This window comes from Podarcis muralis, chromosome 2 (assembly GCF_964188315.1).
Source record: "Podarcis muralis chromosome 2, rPodMur119.hap1.1, whole genome shotgun sequence".
In the NCBI taxonomy this organism is placed as follows: domain Eukaryota; kingdom Metazoa; phylum Chordata; class Lepidosauria; order Squamata; family Lacertidae; genus Podarcis; species Podarcis muralis.
In genome coordinates, this window is record NC_135656.1 from 31,310,991 (window position 1) to 31,332,998 (window position 22,008).

General features: G+C 45.4%; 1 protein-coding gene across 7 annotated transcripts in view; it reads left to right on the forward strand.

Annotated features, from left to right (window-relative positions):
* The window catches only part of TMC6 (transmembrane channel like 6), a 28,744-nt gene that overhangs the window by 4,320 nt on the left and 2,416 nt on the right, over positions 1-22,008 (forward strand). For 5 of the 7 annotated variants that reach the window (XM_028715632.2, XM_028715642.2, XM_028715662.2 and 2 more), the window contains 18 exons: positions 2,390-2,521; positions 4,502-4,626; positions 6,870-7,001; positions 7,158-7,316; positions 8,013-8,118; positions 8,517-8,610; positions 10,965-11,219; positions 11,299-11,495; positions 12,719-12,863; positions 14,287-14,442; positions 14,913-15,085; positions 15,526-15,607; positions 16,558-16,655; positions 17,099-17,194; positions 18,082-18,157; positions 18,997-19,130; positions 20,572-20,748; positions 21,594-21,672. In XM_028715632.2, coding sequence (XP_028571465.2) covers positions 2,466-2,521; positions 4,502-4,626; positions 6,870-7,001; positions 7,158-7,316; positions 8,013-8,118; positions 8,517-8,610; positions 10,965-11,219; positions 11,299-11,495; positions 12,719-12,863; positions 14,287-14,442; positions 14,913-15,085; positions 15,526-15,607; positions 16,558-16,655; positions 17,099-17,194; positions 18,082-18,157; positions 18,997-19,130; positions 20,572-20,748; positions 21,594-21,672 — 2,340 coding nt within the window. In that variant the 5' untranslated portion in view covers positions 2,390-2,465. Of the gene's footprint in view, positions 1-1,600; positions 2,522-4,501; positions 4,627-6,869; positions 7,002-7,157; positions 7,317-8,012; positions 8,119-8,516; positions 8,611-10,964; positions 11,220-11,298; positions 11,496-12,718; positions 12,864-14,286; positions 14,443-14,912; positions 15,086-15,525; positions 15,608-16,557; positions 16,656-17,098; positions 17,195-18,081; positions 18,158-18,996; positions 19,131-20,571; positions 20,749-21,593; positions 21,673-22,008 lie in introns of those variants that run through there. The other 2 variants (XM_028715680.2, XM_028715687.2) reach the window with 2 other exon arrangements.

The following is a 22,008-nucleotide window of genomic DNA, read 5'->3' on the forward strand; positions in this document are numbered from 1 at the left end:
CAGTAGTATGGGACGTTGTTAAGTTTCACGTTATCTTCGCAATAGGTTTCAGGTCAGCCAGTCAACTTCCTTTCTGCAGGCTTAATAATTAAAACACAGCTCCTGGACATTTTCGCTGAAATCTCTTTCAGGGCTACTTGAAGGAGAGGAGCATAGCGTTTTGCTGTAAGACCTGCCTCCATCAGTACTCCTAATACAATTCCCACTTTAGCCAAAAGAGAGAAGTTGATGAATAATGTTAAGCAAGGTCAAAAGAAAGGCCCAAGGGTGGTTCAGGGAGCTGTAAATGTGAGGGAAGCTTGGAAGCTCTGGGTGGAGGCATGGTAAGATGGTTCTGGCCTATGGAAGGCCAAAATGAAAAGAAGACAGAACAACTTTTGCCACATAGAAAAAGCCTAAAAGAGCCCAAAATGTCAACAGAGTGAGGAGAAATAAGTGGGGTCAGCATATAATTAGGAATGCTCTAGAATAAATTCAGTTTTTAAGGAAGGCTTCCTGACTGTGAGATGAGTCACTAACAAACGTTCCCATGGGAGTGTTGCATTCCCATAATAAATATATCTCACAGATGGTCTGAGGAGGGGCCATAGCCCAGTGGTAGAACGTCTGCCTTGCATGCAGAAAGTCCCAGGTTCAGTCCCCAGCATCTCCAAACGAGGTTGGGCAACCTGTAGCTGGCACCTACCATCATGGTCTCTGATTGGGGATCATAGTAGTTGTGGTCTAGCTCTGAGGGCACCTCTGGTCTGAACTCCAGCTCCCATCATCCCTGCCCATATTTCATGCTGGCTGAGGCTGATGAAAGATAAAAGTTCAACAACGTCTGGAGGGCCACAAGTTCCCTTGCCCTTACTTAGAACAACGGGGTTACGGTTTCAAGAAGTAAGGGCACTACACTGTTGTTGTTTTTCTTCTGCAGTATTGATGTAGCCTTGTGAAATAACGGGTGTCCCTTGCACCAGGCTCTAAAATTTGAGACCTCCTTCAAAGCAAAAAATATGTTGCAACTCCTCCTGAACCAAGCGACACAGGATGAACCAAGTGATTTCCTGGCTATGGACGTCAGAACTATGGGCAACCATGCTCAGCTTTTATCTTGTGTGTAAAACACACTTCAGGCATCCAGTCATTTATTTTCTTCATTCTCCCATGTGCCCTAAAAGCTTCAGACTTTTCCTGGAACCTGAAGCAGGAGTTCCTGGTGTTTCCTGTCAGGCAGGAAGCACCAGCTGCTTTGTTTGCTGTAGTTCTCAGTTCACTGAAGCAAGTGAGGCGTTTTGTGAGGGAACTATTTAATCCATGGGTAGTTTAATCCAAACTAAGGCCCAGGGGCTGGATCTGGCCCAGTCGCCTTCTAAATCCGGCCCACGGACAGTCCAGGAATCACCGTGTTTTTACATAAGTAGAATGTGTCCTTTTATTTAAAACGCATCTCTGGGTTATTTGTGGGGCCTGCCTGGTGTTTTTAAATGAGTAGAATCTGTGCTTTTATTTAAAATGCATCTCTGGGTTATTTGTGGGGCATAGGAATTTGTTCATATTTTTTTTCAAAATATAGCCCAGCCTCCCACAAGCTCTGAGGGACAGTGGACCGGCCCCCTGCTGAAAAAGTTTGCTGACCCCTAAATTCCGAGTGATGATGAGGGACTTCTATTCCTCTCCACCCTTAAGAATGTCAGGGTCAGGCTCTCCTTATCCCTTGGAAGCCAAGCAGCCCTTGTGCACTGAACTGCAAAGAAAAACCCTTATCTCCCTGGCAACATGTGGCGACAGCTGGTGTAGTCTGATGAAGGCCGAGGCAGTCAAAATAAACTTGAGTGAGTTTGTCTGCTCCCAGAGCAGCGCGGGCGGATCTATGAGAAGCACCTGCATGTGGGTGGGTTCATGAGAAGCGCTGCCCTGCCCTTTCAGTCAAGAGAATGGAGAAAGCCACTCTTTTTCGCCCCTGAGCGGGTGGAGTTCTGACTGTCCTGGAATCTGCTGCTCTCTGTGTGTGTTATCTCAGTGGTGAAATGCAGAGCAAGGTCACTGCACCAGAATTGCAGCCTTTGTCTCGACCTCCGTTTCCTTCCTCTTCGCAGTGTTTTGCTCCTAGCTGACTGGGCTGCTGTGGCGGTAGACATTTGCCTTCTGTTTCAAAGAGTCTTGCAGCGGGAGTTGAAGGTAGCTTTGCGTTCCTGGTCTTGTGGTCCTCCTTGTAGCACAGAGGCAGCTCATAACTCCAGACCTAGCTTTGCTGTCTGTGGGAGTCAACAGGATTAAGCCAGATCAGTCGTACTAACCTCAAAAGTCTTGTGATCTCATGTGTAGCAGCGCTGAGCCCCAAAGTGGGGCCACCTCAGCAGAAGCAACTCATCGGTGACAGGATCCTTCTCTAACTTGCATTTAGAAATGCCCTTGGACCGAGCCATGAAGAGGCAAGCAAACCAGTAGGCAAGCGATTGGTGCTGTTGAGGGAGGACAAGATGTCTCACACGGTGGCCTTCACCTTTCCTGCCACCGAGAATAGGGAGGCTGCCAGGTGAGTGACAGTATTTTAAATGATATAAATTAATGTAAATACACTTGGGCCTCATGGTGTTGGGGGTATTGAAATTGCCAATATGGGGTTTTGCTTTGTTTTGTTGCCCTAAATTGTCTTCATCCTGAAATTTGGTATCTGTGTAATGCTTTAGAGAAGGGATTACATAACTCAATAGGTAGAGGACCTGCTTTGCATGCAGAAGGTCCCATGTTCAATCCCCAGCATCTTCAGGTAGGGCTGGGAGGGTCCCAGACAAAACAGATCTAGATGGACAGGTGGTTTGGTGACTTTAGTCAGTATAAGGCAACTTCCTGTGTTCCTGTTCCAAGGCATCCTAGTCACTCATGCCTTATTTCCCTTCAAATGGAAGACTCAAAAGATATTTCCAGAAATCTAGAAGCACTAACCTGGCAACGGGGAAAGTCTGAAAGAGGACATGATTGTTCTCTCTTGTGCGCAAAACAGAACCCAGCTGGTTACACCACTTCCTTGGTAACTAGGAAGTTGAAATGTGGTACCCTGATAACCACAGAAGTCCGGAGGGGGGGCTTCCAAGGTTCTCCCTAGAAGCAGGGGCCAAATAAATGTACCACGAGGATACTTCCAGGCCCCCCAGAAAGCTGAACTTTGGCATGCACAAAGTCCTGGACATCCCAACTATTAGAAATACCTGGAAATTGGACATTTTTGTTTAAAAGATGGGGCCTGAGGGATTTACTTCATTGTAGAGGATAGAGTCCAGCGCACAGTGAAGCAGACCACACGTGATGGAATATTGAGAAGTTATTCAGATTCATCTCTCTCTCTGTGTGTGTGTATATATATGGGGAAGCACCTCCAGCAGCATCTATGTTTGCAGAATGCAAGCTTTCTTTAATGGCATTAGAAAATATTTACTGGGACAGGCAGGTGGTCTATTTTAGTCCTTGGCTCCAAAATTTATGCAGCTGTGCACAAGTTGGGAGAAGCCTGCAGCCAACTGCACAGAGCAATAATAGATTATTCCACCACATATGTAATTGCATTCATCCCCAGCATGTTTCAAAACAACAGGAGGATGCTGATCACCCTACCTAAACTTTTAAAATGTTGCTTTCCTTTCATAAAAATTGTCTGAAAGATATTCTACTTCCCATGGCTGAACCATGTGGCAATGAGTTCCACAGTTCCTTGCAGTACAAACGGCAAAGCTTTGAACTGGGAAACTAGAGGTACAGGATTTATGCACCTATGGGTTCTGCAAGAAGAGGGAAATGGTGCACATAGGTTTCATTAATCTTGCCTCTGAACTAAGGCACTTCTCAAAATCCTTTTCATTAGGTAGAGTGAGGCAGCCTCCTCGGGTGACAGGTGCTGGGGGCAGCAGCAGCCCCCTGCTCCTCTTGAGCTTCCCCTCCCCTAGCCATTCCTCACTGTTATCATAGGCCCTCTCTTAGGTCTGTTGTCTTAGGTGTGGTGAAGGACATGCGTGCTGCATTCGAAAACTGGTTAAGAACAGTTTCAGGTTAAGAACAGACCTCCAGAACGAATTAAGTTCTTAACCTGCGGTACCACTGTTTATATGAATGAATGAATTTATTAATACGGTCACAGACCAGCTTCAACACACACAATATCACAGATAATAAAAAATATCAGAAATACAAGGGACAATATGACAATAACAAGGATTTAAATATAAAAATTAAAATTAATTGTTAGTGTGCCCCCTGTAATTAACATTTAGGGGATTGGACATTATGGGATACCACTTGCTCGCCACCACTGCTTATACATCTGACTCCTAGCATTATCCTACACATGGATCCAGTTGGGAGTTAGGATGCTGTCTTCTTAGGCAATGCACCAGCTTAATGCTTTAGTTGAAATTCCTGCATTGCAAGGGGGTGGACTAGATGGCCCTCGGGATCCCTTCCAACTCTACCATTCGATGATTCTATGAATAATTCTGGATCCTGGTTCTCTGTTCCCCCACAGCCAGGACATAAGTCCTTACGATGAAGGTGCTGTGCACGATTCCTTCCACCAGCTCATTGAGGAGCAGAGCTGGCTGGCTGAACAGGAGGAGGTGGAGATGCAGAATCTGGCTCCCAGGGGCAGAGGTGAGACAATGTGACTCAGTGTTGAGAACTGCTGGGTGGATATCATCCCTCTGATTGCTGCAGGGAAATAGCTGTGATGGAGTGTGATTTGTGTGGTGAAAGTAATTTTTCTTGATTCTGCTTTTCCTCAGAGGCCAATGTGGTTGTAGAGCAGGAGAAAAACCTGGGGAAGTTTTTTGTTGTAGCTTCCAAGTTCTCACTCAGAAAGTCAGGGTTGACAGATGTTGCTAAATGCACAGCGTCCTAATTTCAGAACATTTTAGCCTCCACTAAAATGCAGGTGTGCTAAAGCTAATCAGAATTGTTTTATTTGTGAGAAGCTGATTTTGCAATCCATATGTAGTGAAAGTAGAATGAGAACAAACTGTTATATTTTCACGTCTTTTTTTTAATTCCATTTTCAGCCAGTTCTTTCTTCTACAACAACCCTGCAAAGTAGGTTAGGCTAAGACATGGTGACAGTGACCTTAATGACTGAGTGGGTATTTGAACCTTGGTGTCCCTAGCCCTAGCCTGGGCCTCTTAACAACTGCACCACACTGGCTTGCAGAAGCCGGTGAATTTTACCCAAAGCAAAATTCAGTTACTTTGGCAAATACAGTAGAAACAGCTCTGTCTGTTCTTTGGATAATACTGTATAATATTCTTTCCAAGGGAGACTATACAGCTAACATTGCTACAGCACTCAAAGACAAGAGCATTGCTACCATGACAAAGACCTTCAAATGGTCTGAGGTGTACCGTAGATTGCGGCATATTAGGCAACTGGGAGTATTAGACAACCCAAAAAAATGGCAGCTGCAATTTGGGGGTTCGTCTTCTAAGCCCAGTCGCCTAATACGCTGGGCAGCTCCACGCTGGGAGAAAGCCGCGCAGAGTGGAGCACGCCACCCCTGCTGCAGCAGCCGGGGGGGGGGGCGGGCTCCGCTCTGCACCGCTCCGCCAATACCCGGCACATAAGACAACCCCCGACTTTTTAACCTCTTTTCCGGGGTTAAAAAGTCGTCTTATACGCCGGAATCTACGGTATATCGAAAGTGCCCCTATGTAAGTTATATACTATTGGTTTTGTTCTGTTTACTCAGAAACTTTAGATGTCTCCAAGACATAGTGATAAGAGAATTTTGGAATTGTGTGCTTTAAGAACTTCCACATATTTCAGCTGTTTTGTTTTCTTGTTTATTTGCAAAATGATTTATATAAAACACCAGTTGTAATTGTGACAGTAATTATTGTATTTTAAGTAACTTGATGTGCTAGATGAGTGAACCAAATTACTGGATACTGAAGAATGAAATACAAATAGCAAATGAACTTGCAGATTAAGAGACAGATTTGGCAGTGAACTTGTGAGATTCTCAGATGTGATTAAAGTTGAGATGTTTTTGGGTTGTTGTTGTTTTGCTTTTTTGTTGTGCTGAATATTAATTTCACTCTTCATGTGTTTTCGGAAGCCTCTGGCAAGAAACACTGGGGGAGATTTCCCAGGGGTATAGACGACTCAGCCTAGATGACAAAATGTGCCATTTAATTTAATTTAGTTTATAATAATCTCCCAAGGGCTCCTTGAAGCTTCCTTTGTTAACAGCATTGAAGCTGTGGAGAACTCAAAAGGTGTAGAAACCAAAGAACCTAGACACACACACACACACACACACACACACACACATATATCAATGCAAGGATGGGTTTCCACAACAATGCAATGTCTCAGACCATCAGGAAGGCAGCATAATTGCTGTACCATGCATACAAGTTTCACCTATCTGTGAATAAGTACATTCTATTAGCGCACCTAATTTTTGCCATCTCTGGCAAGTGGTTGGGGCCTTCAGGGGAGAGAAGAAGGAAGTTCCATTGTGCAAATGGAAGTCTGTTGCATTAGCAGAACTGGAGTGTTGCAATACTCACAGAAAATGCTATTGTTCATTAAAGATTTTCATATTTAATGCTGGACCAGATGGGTCGTATGCCTGATTCAACGTTTTTTCTTAAGTTTGCTGTGGAACGAAAGGTTGGTCCTGAGTTGAGGTTGGGGAGAGAAGGCACAATAAGTTCAAAAGTGGTAGCAAAGTATTTAAAAGTTCGAGAAGCACTGCTTTTATTTAAAACGAGGGAGCATGCACGGAACTGGAAATGAAAAGTAGGTAAGGAGGATCCCTGCTCCAATGGGGCAACACCCCTTCCACCTCCTTACCCAAGACTATGCAGTAAAAATCATTTTGTTCCTCCCTTCCCTCCAGAGAATCTGGCTTACACGGTTTCTCCTCCCCGCCGGACTGAGGCTTGGGAGGCACCAGGACAGATGGCAGAACATCTGGACTTCTCCTCAGCCACTCTGCGCATCCTGGCCAGCATGCCCAGCCGAACTATTGGTGAGTTGGAGCAAGCCTGCAAGGAAGTGCCTTTGCAAGAGGCAGGGTCTCTGAGTTAAGAGTTTTCAGCATGGGGCACAAACAATAGGGACTGAAAGTTCTCCATGGTATCAGACCAGGAGCCTTCCTCTCATCTTCTTTCCCATCCTCTTGCAGGCCGCAGCAGAGGAGCTGTCATCTCCCAGTATTGTAACCGCACTGCCCGGCTGCGCCGGAAGAGCACCCGCGCCCCTCTTCAAGAAGTGTCCCGCTCCGCGCGGCCCAGCATCCGGCAGCTTGATCTAGACCTGGATTCCGGCCACGAGGAAGAGGATAGTAAGTCCTCTATGGAAAGATGCACACTCTGGCAAGAAATTGGAAGGGGCCGTGTACTCATTGTGCAGCTGTCTGAGTGATGAGCATTTTAGGGAAATAATAATAATAATATTTTATTTATTTATTTATACATACATACATACCCCACCCATCTGGCTGGGCTTCCCCAGCCACTCTGGGTGGCTTCCAACAAAATATTAAAGTATAGTAATCCATTAAACATTAAAAGCTTCCAATAATAATAATTTATGGTCGCTGTTCTGTGCATATGGTTCATCCTTCCAAATATTTGCATCATTAGAACAATTGGACTTTTTCACCAGAGCAGGTGGGGCAGAATACCTTTCCAGGCCAATGACTGCTCAGAAGACCAACTACCGTAGCCCTTCAAGGTGGCATTATCATTTATGGCCCTGTCTCAAGAAAAGGCACAGGGTCAGCCTTGCCAGGAAGGGCCATGCAACAAATACTTTTCCAGAGCTGCAGAATCCAGTGTGTGGTTTATTTCTTGTTTTCTGTATGACTTGTTTTTTTTTAATACCCAGTTCAAAATGTGTAAGGAAGGGGAGCCAAGGAGGTCCTTTTTTTCTTTTTGACATTTTCTCTCTTTTGCCAAAATGCCTGCCATTGGAAATGCAGCTGGGTTTACCTCCTCCAGCAGTGGCCTTTAAACACCCTGTATACTTCCCTCCCTAGACAAACGCAGCCTGCTGGTGAAAGAACTCCGGAGCCTGCCAGCCAGCCAGCGCATCAGCATGCTGAGAACAATGCCTTTAAGCCTGGGCGAGAAGTGCAAGCTGAGGTCAGTGCCTTTAAGCCATTTCAGCACTACTAAAATGGGCAGGAATGAGATTCAGTGGCGCCTGCCCTGTAGAATGCCCCCCCCCACCAGATGTCAAGGAAATAAACAACTACCTGACTTTTAGAAGACATCTGAACACAGCTCTCTTTAGGGAAGTTTTTAATGTTTGATCTTTTATTGTGTTTTTAATATTCTGTTGGAAGCTACCCAGAGTGGCTGGGGAGGCCCAGCCAGATGGGCAGAGTATAAGTAATAAATTATTATTATTATTTATTATTAATGCAATCAAGGGAGCAGTTGGTGAGTGTGCTGAACGACATGAGGAGCTCGTACTTCACATCTAAAAAGCAGCTTTTTGCAATGATTCTATAAAAATCCTTCTGTCTGTTCCTTTGTAGGCAGGAATCAAGTGGGTACTCTGGCACCTTGATGAAACCCAAGACAAGAGCTCCTTTGTCACATTGCAGCCGGCTTAAATACCACATCATCATAGTAAGTCATGAACTTCACCTGCCCTGCATAGTCCTGGGCCACATCTGTGCCATACCTTTAAAACACTTTAATACATTATTATTATTATTATTATTATTATTATTAACAATAAAACAGCATAGCACCAGCCCTTTCCTTGAACACAGTTCCCCAAAGCTTGTTGCAATAAGAAAGACTTCACCTTCAGGCAGAAGGACAACAAGGAGGGAGCAGGTCTAGCTTCTCTAGGGAGAGAGTGCCAAAGTCTGGGAGAAGGCTTTCTCCTGCGTCCCTTCCAAGTGTGCCTGTGAGGATGGCGGGACTGAGAGAAAGGCCTCCCCTGAATATCTCAGAACCCAAGCAGCGGTTCATGGCTTCCTGCAAAGAATCCTGGGAACTGTAGTTTGTTAAGGGTGCTGACTGGTATTAGGACACCTCAGTTCCCCTCACAGAGCCACAGTAGTGGTTTAACAATCAATCCCTCTTCTTGGTGAACCCTGGGAATTGCATCTCTATGAAGCATATAGGGGTCTCCTAGCAACCTGCAGCACCCTTAACAAACTACAGTTCCCAGGATTTGTTTGGAGGAAGCTGTGACTATTAAAGTGGTATACTACTGATTTAAATGTATGCTTTAGAAGTAGGCCTGGAAAGGTCAGCCTGCTTTGGCACCACCAGCTGCCCCCAGAAAGAGAGAAGAATCTCTGCTTCTACCCATTGAAGGTGCTGCTAAATGAGGGCATAACTTTACCAAACCCTTTCTAGATACAAGGTTGCCTAATTGAGACAAATTCTTTTCATACAACTAATGAAATCCCTCATTTGTCCATACAACAGCTTCCCAAGCACTTCATTAGTACAGTGGTACCTCGGGTTAAGTGAGATGGGCGCACAACCCCAGAGTCTGGCAAGACTGGCCCGTACGGGCAGGGGTACCTTTACCTTTTACCTTACCTCGGGTTACATATGCTTCAGGTTACATACGCTTCAGGTTACAGACTCTGCTAACCCAGAAATATTACCTCGGGTTAAAAACTTTGCTTCAGGATGAGAACAGGTACCACTGTATATCTATATTGTGAGGAGAAAAACAGACTCAGAGGCCTCTCTGAGAAGAAGTGTGGCTTCCAGAATCTTCCTTGCATAGCTGTGGAAATATCCATCAGAATCCTTCTAAGAAATCCACAGGGTATTTAAGGATTTGAGTCGGCCCAACATTTGCCAGTTACGGAGTTTATGTTAATGCCATCAAGGCATTAAAATGTTTTAGGAGCCTCTTTCTAAGTTTCTTCTAGTGCCGTTAGAATGTTGTACTCAAGGCCTGGCTTCAAATTCCCACTCAGACATGAAGCTCTCTTGGTGACTTTGGGCCAGTAGCTTGACCTACCTCACAGGATTGTTGCGGGAATTATATTTTTTTTTTCGGGGGGGGGGGGGGGAGAATCATGTACATTATCTTGACCTCCTTCAAGGAAAGGTGGGATAGAAATGAAGTAAATAGATAATGGAAGACTTATGTCAGCTTTCTCTTCAACACAAGTTCATTTTTGGCTCTGCTCGCATTTTGAGAAGGCACCATGTTAGGTTCCAAGCTGGGCTGGGAGAGGAGGCACTTAATATTCTTATGACATTCTTACTGTGCCACATGCAAAGCAAATATTTGCTCATTTTGTGCCGCACCCCAGTGAGCTAGAACATTGTAATTCACACTTCAGAGATTGTGGCCCAGTGGTTTGCTCAAAACAGGCGGTGACTGCATGTTTCACATAATGTAGTGGCTCCCAAACTTCTCCCCCCCGACAGACCACTTGAAAATGGCTGAGGGTCTTGGTGGGACCACTTAATGGATTTTCTGCCTGTTGTGGCAGCTGCAGTTCCATAGAATTCAAAGGGTGATACGATAAAACACAATATAAGAAATAAGCGATGGAAATACAGTTAAAAATTAATACGGATATCCAATGTGATTGATGTGGCGCATCTCCCATCTTCAACTACAAATTCACAGGTGCTCAGCAGACCCCCTGAATGAAAGTAGCAGACCACAGTTTGGGAACACAATGACACAATGGATTGCAGTGGTTTTACTTATCCTGCCAAGGCCAACGAGAAGGAGTCCAGCAGGGTTGGTTGGATGCTTAGTCCAATGGAGCTCAGGTGCTTGGGGCTCAACTAAATAGTTGCACTAATGCAAGGGGATTTCCTCCCTCTCCTTGTCCTTTTGCACATGACCTGGACCCTCACCAGTACATGGAACGATCTGCTTAACTCTGTGTTGGTGAAACACACCTGTAGGACCCCAACCAATGGCTTGCTGAAAGCTACCATCTCTTCAGCTGAAGGGCTTCTCTGATCAAAGGCTGCTTTCTCTGCAGGGGTTCCGGAATCTCTGGTACAGCCTTCTGTCCCTCCGTCACACCCTCCAGCCCTGGCATTATTCCCTCAAGCAGATCAGCGGTCGCTTTGGGTCCAGCATCCTCTCCTACTTCCTGTTCCTCAAGACTTTGCTCATGTTCAATCTCTTCTTGTTCCTGCTCCTGCTGGTCTTTGTGGTTGCCGTGCAGGCTGCTTACCCTCCTACCACACCCAATAGCAAAGCCTTCACGGGGCTTGAGCCCCTCACTGGAGCGGTAAGTATTTGTCGAATACATCTTGGGCAAAGGTAAAGCGCTTGAAGGACTGGAAACCATTTCTCTCTTCTCCTTGCAGGGCTACTTCAATCACACATTGATGTATTATGGCTACTACAGTAACTTCACACTGAATGACCCCTGCGCATTCAGCCCTAACAGCAGCACAACTTGCAGGCAGGGCAGGCCTGTCCATCTGCCATACAATATGCCACTGGCTTATGTGTTAGCCACTGGCGTCTCCTTCTTTGTGACCTGCCTTCTGCTGGTGTACAGGTGAGATGATACGGGTTTCAGGAATTTTCTTTGCTTTTTCTCTCACACAGGACCTGTCCTCAACATTTTCATTTTGTTTTTCCTTCTTGGTTGCATTTAGAAAATGTCTAGGTATCTTCCATATTCTGCATCGTTTCTGATTTTTTACAGTTCCCTGAAAATAATAATAATTTTATTATTTATACGTCACCCGTCTGGCTGGGTTTCCCCAGCCACTCTGGGGAAGACAGAGGTGTTGGGCTCCAAATAACATTTCCTCATTCCCATCAGTATTTATTACTGCTTTTTTTGCTGCAGTCTGGTACAGCCAACCTTCTCCAACCTGGCATCCTCCCATATAATTATAAATTCAGCTCCCCATCATTCCCAGAAGGCAGAGCTGATGGTCAGGGATTGTGGAAATTGCAATCCAGCAGCATTTTGATGGGGAAGGATTGCAGCAGCAGCAACAAAGCAATCAAGAAGGGTTCATAATTGCCATTCAAATGTGATAGCATATATTGCAAGTCTAAATAGTAACATATTTTGTCATTCAAATGTGATAGCATATATTGAAAGTCTAAATAGTAACATATTTTGTTAAATCTGCAGTTTTGTAAGCAGTTTACAAGAAATTATCAATAGAACAGATAAAACATATCTTTAAAGATTTTTTTTAAAAAAACAGTTAAAAAGATTAAAACACGTCACCATTTTACAAAAATGATTTAAGCAAGCACCAAAAAGAGCACAGCAAAGGTGCCAGTCTGGTATCAATAGGCAGGGAGTTTCAAAGCGTTGTTGCTACCGTGTTATAAGATGGATTTCTCAGAACTGTAGAAAGAGTATTATGTGGCAGCTACAACAGTGTCAGAGTAGTTGAGTGGGCATATAAAGTAAGACAACCCTGCACGTAAACTGGTCCCAAGCCCTTATGGTTTATTATGACATGTGAACACTAATAATATCTGTTTTAAGGTCTGCAATCTAATGCGTATTTATCTGGGAGTAAGCGCCATGGAACATGATGAGACTTACTTAACTCAGGCAGTGTCAGAATCTCTCTCTCTCTCTCTCTCTCTCTTTTTGCCAGATGGTCAACAATCTGGTATCAGAAAGAGTTCAAATAACTTTAAGTAATGGGGGAAAAAATCATGAAGGGTCTTGCTTGGAGGACTTGATTTAAAGAAAGTATTTCTAACACAAGCAATCTTGATTGACGGTATCTTCTCCCTTCTTCGCAGCATGTCACATTCCTTTGGGGAGAGCTACCGTGTGGACAGTGCATCAGGGGACCTGGCAATCAAAGTCTTCTGTGCCTGGGACTACAAGGTGATCCAGAAACGCTCCGTCCGACTTCAGAGTGAAAACATCTGCACTCACCTGAAGGCAAGTACTGAATGTGCCAATTCAGGCTGTGAAAATGCAACAATCTTGGTGGGTAAACCGGTGTCCCTGGGAAGGCTGAGTGATGGGACACTTGAGATTCCATGCAGCAGGATATTATTATTATTATTATTATTATTATTATTATTATTATTATTATTATTATTATTTGTACTCCACTCATCTGACTGGGTTGCCGCAGCCACTCTGCGTAGCTAGAAATGAGAAGGTAACAAGGCATTTTGTACGACACTGAATATAAATAGTGCAGCGATATCTATGCCATGATTTTCATACCTCTCCAAACTGTATAAACTTTTCCTGAGAGATGATGCCACATGGAAGATGGGGTTTGCTTGCTTTCTGCTGCTCAGAGGGTAGGACCCAAACCAATGGCTTCAAGTTACAAGAAAGGAGATTCCAATCAAACGTTAGGAAGAACTTTCTGACAGTAAGAGCTGTTCAGCAGTGGAATTGACTCCCATTGGAGGTTTTTCAGCAGAGTTAGGATGGCCATTTGCCAGGGATCATTTAGCTGTGATTCCTGCATTGCCGGGCGGTGGACTAGATCAGTGTTTCCCAAACTTTTTTGGGCAACGGCACACCTGTTTACTGAAAAAAAATCTCACGGCACACCACCATTAAAGCCCCGCCCCGTGACGTCAGCGCGCAGCGTCACGCCGGGAGGGACGCACGAAAGTGAAAGTTTTTTCCCTCCCCCTTGCCGGGGAACCTCCAAGCTTTGGGGGTGGGAGGAGGCAGCAGAGCGAGGGACTGAGGGACGGCGGCAACTGAGGCGGCGGCGGCTGTTGTGGTGGTGGCGGCGATAGCGGGCGGAGGAGGGGGCGGCGGCGGGGCTTGAGGAGCCGTCGCCGGGAGTTGCTGCTGCTGTTGTTGCTGCTGCTGCCCGGACATGCCGGCCTCCTCCTCCTCCGCTGTCTCGCGCTCCTCCCTTTTGCACGCGCTGCCCCGCCGCTCGGCACCACCACCGCGGAGCCGCCCCCGGCTCGACGCGGATCCTCGCCGCCGCCGCCTCTCACCGCCCGACTCGCCCGCCTCCCTCCCACGGCACACCAGCCAATGTCTGACGGCACAGTAGTGTGCCGCGGAACACCGGTTGGGAAACACTGGACTAGATTACCCTTGGGGGTCCCTTCCAACTCTACAATCCTATGATGACAACAAGTCTGATCTGCTCTTTTGTACAGATAACCTCCCCATATTACAGAGCAGATTACAGTCACACTCTTTGATTCCTTTGAACTCCCAGGTGCCTCTCCCACAGATTTAGTGCTGGCTCCTTTTGCATTGGGTATATTGCCTACCCCTAAGAAATGCAGATTGGCCACGCAACTAGGAAGTCATGTTGCAGCCCCTGTCCTCATGTATCACTCAGGTGGTTGTTTTTCTTCTTTTCCTTTATCAGGAGTGTCTGGCTGAGCGGCGATCCAGGTCTCGCTCATTAAACCTGTGCAAGAGACTGCAGCGGCTGGCAATCCTACTGATAGCCTGGACTCTGTCTCTGGGCATTGTTCTGGGGTGTGTCCTAGGAGTTCACTACTTCTCTATATACATTTACCAGGTGAGATGGCTGCTCCATTGCCATCCAAGGGCCTGCTGTGTTCTTGGCAGCAAGCATTATCTCTGATTTTCTGGGTCTGTGGCAGGGACTCCTTAGTCTCTTTGGGGAAAGAGGCCATCACTGGGCTCACATGAGGCCTGCCTTCCCCAGCTTTGGGTCCCCAGATGTTCTTGGACTACAATCCCCATCATCCCCTGCTGGCCTGGGGTGATGGGAGTTGTAGTACAACAATGCCAGCTTTCTACTTGTTTCTTCCATGAAAGGTGGCCACTTTTCACTGTAATAAACAGGCAGATGTAGATTATTATCTCCTGCAATTTCCCAGCCTGAAAGTTGCGATTTCAGTGATAGTCATAAAGGAGGCGCTGCGATGCTTATATCCCATTCCTAGAATCTAGAGCTCTGTTTGCATTAAATGTGGGGAGTTAATAAGAATTGAACAGGTAACCCACGGTGCACCACTTCCGCAGGTTCATCATGAGAAGCTCTTGACAAGCAACTACATGCGCAAAGAAGCCCTGCTCCTGGCCCTGCCTCTGTTGGTGTCTCTGATTAACTTGCTCATCCCCTACATATACAACCTCCTGGCTGCCTGGGAGAAACAGGAATCTCCCGTCCTAGAGGTGTATGTCGCCATCTGCAGGTAACACAGAGCCTAGCAGCTGAAACAGAGGAGCATGTTGCTTCCTCTGCATTTTGTGTCCAGGTATTGGCATTGGTCCTCCATGCCTGAATGTGCTGGTGATAGCTTTTCCCCTCCTTCTTTACTCCTGCCAGCAGAAGGACTAAGTGGATCACACTTAAAGCACATGGGTTCCGCCAAAGAATCCTGGGAACCCTAGTGTACCCCTTACAGAGCTACAATTCCCAGCACCCATTTAAACAAATTCATCTCCCAGGAATCTTGGGGGGGAGGGGGAGCCACGTGCTGGATGTGACCAGATTCTCCAGGTAACATTCTGGCAAGTGGAGGTGGAGTGGCTGGGTTTAGTCGATCTAACTTGGAAACAATTTTCTTCCTCAGAATATTGTTTCTTAGGAAATTCCTTTCCTCTTTTTCTTTCTTTTTGTTTTTGTCTTCAGGAACTTAATTCTGAAGATGGTCATCTTAGGGTTGCTGTGTTATCACTGGCTGAGCAGGAAAGAGACGACTTCGGAAATGGAGGTCAGTGTGAATTTGTGGCAAGTGAAGCTGCTGCTGGGACGTTTCCAGCAACTGCTGGTCTTCTGTGGTTTTCATAGAATCGTAGAGTTGGAATAGACCACAAGGGCCATCGAGTCCAACCCCCTGCCAAGCAGGAAACACCATCAGAGCACTCCTGACATATGGTTGTCAAGCCTCTGCTTAAAGACCTCCAAAGAAGGAGACTCCACCACACTCCTTGGCAGCAAATTCCACTGTCGAACAGCTCTTACTGTCAGGAAGTTCTTCCTAATGTTTAGGTGGAATCTTCTTTCTTGTAGTTTGGATCCATTGCTCCGTGTCCGCTTCTCTGGAGCAGCAGAAAACAACCTTTCTCCCTCCTCTATATGACATCCTTTTATATATTTGAACATGGCTATCATATCACCCCTTAACCTCCTCTTCTCCAGGCTAAACATGCCTGTTTTATCATACTGAACCAAGCCAGGCACAAAAAAGTGGCTTGGTGTACTTGGAACAAAGAGACATCCCCCCTGCCCCCTGCTCCGATGGTCCATAATTTCCAGCAAATAGCTCATGGGGAAAGGTCTTTGCAGCCAGAAACCTTTTCCGGTGCTTTGAATAACCTTTTAAACCTTATTTATGCCGAACATTAGTTTCTTAAATCCGTTCATTGGACATGCTAAAACTGGAACAATGCAAAGGATCTTGCGGAACAGGAGGAGAGTTGACCGGCTGCAGCAAAGGCAGGCTGGCATTGCTGTCCCTTGTTTTAACCTGCAGCAAATAGAGCCCTGCCCCTTCAAAAGCAAGAGGCAAAATGTCATCTTTTTGCTGGCACGTTGCACATAGCAGGGATGGACTCAACTTCTGTTGCTAGGGATGTCTGAAGCAACAGCAGACAGAAGAACCTGACTGGCCAAGAGCTCCAGAAAGATAAACACCTCTCCATTTTGCCCATTTTTCCACAGTGCTGGGAGAACTTTGTGGGGCAAGAGCTCTACCGCTTGGTGGTGATGGATTTCATTTTCTGTCTCTTGGACACCTTCTTCGCAGAGCTGATGTGGAGGTAATTATCAGGCCAATCCCTTTTCCAAATGCCAAAACTTACTCTGGCAAAGCTCTGCTTTGCAGTTCGGACTGACTGGGGTAGAATCTAGACACATAAAAAAATGCTTTTTAAAAAAGCGTTTTGAAAAATATATTGAATTCGCCATAAGCTCACCAGCACCACCTAGTGTCACATTTGTATAATGCACTTATAACATTGTATCTGCAGCTGTATAGCTGTGTCCTGGGTTGAATCCAGTGAAGTCATTGCATAAATAGAACTACTTCAATGGGCACAATGGAACATCTCCTTCCCCTACACCCCACAGAATCTGCTCCAGAGGGTTGGGGAATCGTCAGAGTAGATATGAGCAGAAGTTGTCCCTCTTGTGCAATGACTTCATGGGATACAACCCAATCTCTCTCTCTCTCTCTCTCTCTCTCTCTCTGACTACTACTCAGGGTTATTTTGGAGAAGAAGCTACAGAGTAAGCGGAGGCCTGAGTTTGACATTGCTCGAAATGTTCTGGAGCTCATTTATGGACAAACCTTGACCTGGTGAGAGATGCCCGCTTCCATTTTTTTGCTGGGTCACTCCTTTTCCATTTCCATATTCATGTTATAGTCTTACGTTCTGCTCATCCTGCAGATAAAAGCACCAAACTGTTTTTGAAGGCGGCAGAGGATCTTTAGATCACATGCATTTTATTTAAATCATCTACACCCTGTGTCATGTGAGGTGCTCAGGGTGGCTTTTAGTGCAATGACATATGTTAACAGAGGAAGCTGCCTTGTACTGAATTAGGCCACTGAACCACCTACTTGATATTGTCTACACTGACTGGCAGGGGCTCTCTAAGGTTTTCACAGCCTTACCTGAAAAAGGCTGGGACTTATGCATGCAAAGCATCTTGTTCTACCTTCGAGCTGCAGGTTCTGCAAATAGCAATCCTATTAAAACAAATATCAAGACCAGCAGTAAATTAAACAATCCTAATTAACCACTTTGAAGCAGGAAAGCTTTAAATTTCCTTTAAATCTCCGCTGCCACAGTCTTTCAGGTACTGCTGCACATCTGCACCTTGTTGTTGGTTGTTTATTTGCAGTATTTTTGCCCTATTTTATATCATTCAAACTTTTAAAATAGGATTGCCACACCACAAAAACATGCAATGGGGTGGAGCCTCTAGGTCAAGCACAGCTCCTTATCATGGACCCCTTTGCAGCCCATCCATCTCCACCTTCAATCTTTCTGTGCATTCATTTCTTTCAGACTCTGCTAAAGAATTCCACCTCCTTTAAAAGCCTGAAACTAGATTGAATAATGTAAAATACTTCACAGGATTCTGGTTGCATAATTTGAGATTCTGGTGCAAAAATGTGCAGGGGTTTACAAGCTCAGCTTAAGTAAACTACTGATCTCTCCTTTTTGTCCCCCCGCCCAGGCTGGGAGTCTTCTTTGCCCCACTCCTCCCTGTTGTCCAAATCTTCAAGTTGCTGCTCCTGTTCTATATTAAGAAGGTAATTTATCTGCCCATCTCCAATGGGCACTAATGCACTTTCCACTGCACTGAGGCGACATGCATTAGCAGAGGGTTGGCTTATGGAAGTTTTGTGGACAGAGAAATTGGGGTGGAGTCAAGCTAGCAAATCACACTGAGTGGACTTGCCTCCCAGACTGCCTTCGCTCCGTCCCGAAGACAATTAAAGGAAATGGAAACCTAAGAGAGGTCCTTGACCAGCGGGAAGTAACCTAGATTGTACTTTTATCAGTCATGAGAAGCTGAGAGTCAAATGCATGTGTATATAAGTGTATTATATTATAATCCCCACCCCCACCCCCATTTTTAAATGAAAAATATCCTTAGGAGGTGCAATAGCCTTGCAATTCTGAGCAGAAAAGCAGTGGGAGAGAAGGGGTGCTTATTGCTTTTCCCATTGGCCATTTCCCCGCTGGGTTGCTTTTCTTTCTGCAAGATTCTAGACTCACGTTGCCCTTTAAAGTGCTTGCTGTGGTCAGTCTTCTTCAGTATACAGTGGTACCTTGGGTTACAGACACTTCAGGTTACAGACGCTTCAGGTTACAGACTCCGCTAACCCAGAAATAGTACCTCGGGTTAAGAACTTTGCTTCAGGATGAGAACAGAAATCGCGCAGCAGCAGTGCGGCAGCAGCGGGAGGCCCCATTAGCTAAAGTGGTGCTTCAGGTTAAGAACAGTTTCAGGTTAAGAACTGACCTCCAGAATGGATTAAGTTCTTAACCTGAGGTACCACTGTATGGCTGAGTCCCACTCAGAAGTTGCTGTTGTTAGGAGAGTGAATAAGCTAGTTTAAACTGTGTCTTTTTTCCACCCTCATAGACCAGCTTGATGAGAAATTGCCAGTCTCCCAGTAAACCCTGGCGTGCATCTCACATGAGCACCATTTTCATCACCTTGCTGTGCTTCCCTTCTTTCCTGGGTGCCTCCATATTCCTCTCCTACACCATCTGGGCGTGAGTAGATTTTCTGTTCAGTTGTAACTGACTGCAGTCACATTCCTCGTGTTAGAGGAATGCTATGACTGCTGGATCTTTTGCCACTCTTCTGTTAATTCCAGTTCTCTCAGCCATGATATCTGATATCAAAACATCCTGCCCGTTTGGGCTTCTTGGTCCCATTCTACTGCAAAGCTGTCCCCATGCCTACCTGAAAGGCACCTTGTTACTAGTCTACACTGCTCCCTCGCTCATAAAAGCTCATCTTCCACCTAGTGCTAGTGCAGCCACACTAGCCTACCTTCAAGGCATTAAAGTCTGAAAGACTTCTCTGATGCTGGTGAGCATGCTGTCATCGTGGCCTCTGATGTGCTGCTTTTTTTAAACATAAAATTTATTGCTATTCCTTTGAAGAATGTGTCAGAAGTCTTGCATTTGGCATCCTGCTCACAGGACATACTATAAACCACTCTTTCCATATGGGGTCGGGGGTCAAACATAATTAAGGATTTTTGCTTTCATTTTGGCAGACATGCGCACCTGTTTTGATACTGCTAATTATGGTATGGTACATAATAGATAACATATTAAAAACTTGTCTTTGTGCAAATTGGCATATAAGAGAAATGCAGGCAGCTCCCCATTTATGTGGGGGTTACGTTCTGAGGCGCTGCACGCTTAAGTGAAATCGTGAATTTTGGGAACACTATTGAAAAGTCTGCAAAGACCCTCCAAACCTCCATGCTCAAACTCTCCATAGGCCGCAGAGGTCAGTTCAAGTGTTTCTGGGATCGCAATTGCCAAGGCTCGTGCTAGATTCTGTTCTTGCGCCATGTTTGCTGTTTTTGCCCCTTTTCAGGCCACTTCTGGGTTTGCTGTAATGCGTGCATGTGCGGTGGTGGGTGCCTTGAATGTGCATAAATGGGGAGTTGCTTGTAGTTGAAAAGGGGCCTCTAGCTACTGCAGGCAGCTGAATATTCAGACATTTACACAATCAGTTATTAGTTAAACCCATGTGGGGCCTGCAGTAAAAGGTTGCAGAGTGGAGTACTCCTGTTCAGTCAGCCATGGTCTTCTGCATGATATTCCGTTCCATTCCATTCCCCTCCCACCCATTTTTCTCTTGTTTTCTTTAACTCAGACAGTCAGTCAGCATTCCATGGCTGCTGAGCACACTCGGTTCTTATTTGGCTATCTTTTGTTTTGGTTTCTAAAGGTTGTTTTGTTTTTGCATTTCTGCAAACCTTTAGGTTTTCTCAAGCCTGCTGGTATCTCCCTCTTGTGGTGTCATTTTGGCCAAATAATCAGTGACACTCACCTTTGAACTTACATTTTTACAATGGCTTTGTAAATTATTGAAAAATGCTGTATAAATGTTGTAAAAACAAAATGATTAGGTGTGTAGCTTTTGTATGCCAAGTAGAGCAACAGTCTTTTGAATAGCTCTTTGTCCATCCAGAGTTAAACCATCTAAGATATGTGGACCCTTCCGAGACCACGAGACCATCTATGAGTCTGGGAAGACCTGGGTTCTGAAGCTGGAGAAATCCAACCCAAACCTCACCTGGTTTACCTGGATCCACCAGCACCTGATCCAAAATAGCTTCTTCCTTTTTTTGATTGCTGGAATTTTGCTGTAAGTTGGAAAGACTCTATTATTTATCTAAGCTTAGAAATCCATAGATGGTTTCTCCCTTCCCAACCCAAAAAAATCAAAGTGGTTTGGTGAATACCGTACAGGGTTTACTGGGAATGGCATATACCTCAACCTGTGATATAATTGGAAGGAAGGCTGATTGTGTGCCCTGTACTCAGCATAGTTCAGCTTCAGTAGCATCAGCCAGTGCTCAGAGCTGTTCTCTTCTATAAAAGGTTGATGGCTTCCACTGTGGGACACCTCCCCTTATCAAGCTGGGGTACCTCATAAGCTAGCACTAATGCAACTTACTAAATCTGTAAATATAACCTGCATATTTCAAGCTCTTCTTTAGCACTTGATGCCATATGCTGTTCCAACGCCACCACAATTTCCTATTTGGTGGCTTTCATTTGTTGCTGGATTCCCATTTCCAACATCTGTGGCAACTTGCCCCCTGGCTGGGGCTGATGGAAGTTGCACAACATTTGAAGGGGCACCACATTAGTTACCCCTGTGTTACGTAATCCTATTAAGATGCAATCTAGAGAAGGAAATTTGGGGTGTTTCTGTGTCCAGCTAACCATACCTATGTACATCTCAAAGCTGTCAAACATACTCATGGGAAGGAGTGTCTTAGATGCGCCAACACCCAGGATTTCTGACTGCCCAATGGATCACGAGGGTTGAGTGCCCTCCCTCTTCTCTGTATGAGGGCAGACCATGATGGATCAGTTCTGTCACCAATCTGTTCCACATCCCTGGTGTGCATATTACTCTTCTGTGCATTTCTCGCTTAACATCTCTGTGTGCTCATTCTGTCCTGCGCCTTTGTGATTTTGCAGAGCTGTGATCTACCTCAACTTCCAAGTGGTGAAAGGTCAGCGGAAAATCATTACCCTGCTGAAGGAGCAGATTGCCAATGTGAGTGGAGTCTGCTTTATCCTGTGCAGTTCCAAGACCTGAAAGTGCTGCTAATTCCTGCTTTATCAGAGAATACGAGCACCATGCTGAGTGGGGCCTTAAGAACTGGGCCCTTAGTTCTTGGAATTTATTGGAACCAAAGCAAATGGGCTGCAGTCTGTTTCTTTCCCTGAATGAATGAATGGAGAATTATTTCCCCTGTGGTGAAAAGCAGTGCAATAGAAGCATACTTGGTTTCTCAGCTTCCATTGAAAGATATTTCTGAAGACGGCTGTGTATATGTGTGTGCTCACGCAAAGTGCTTGTATACAAAATTCTACAGATGCATCTTCCACA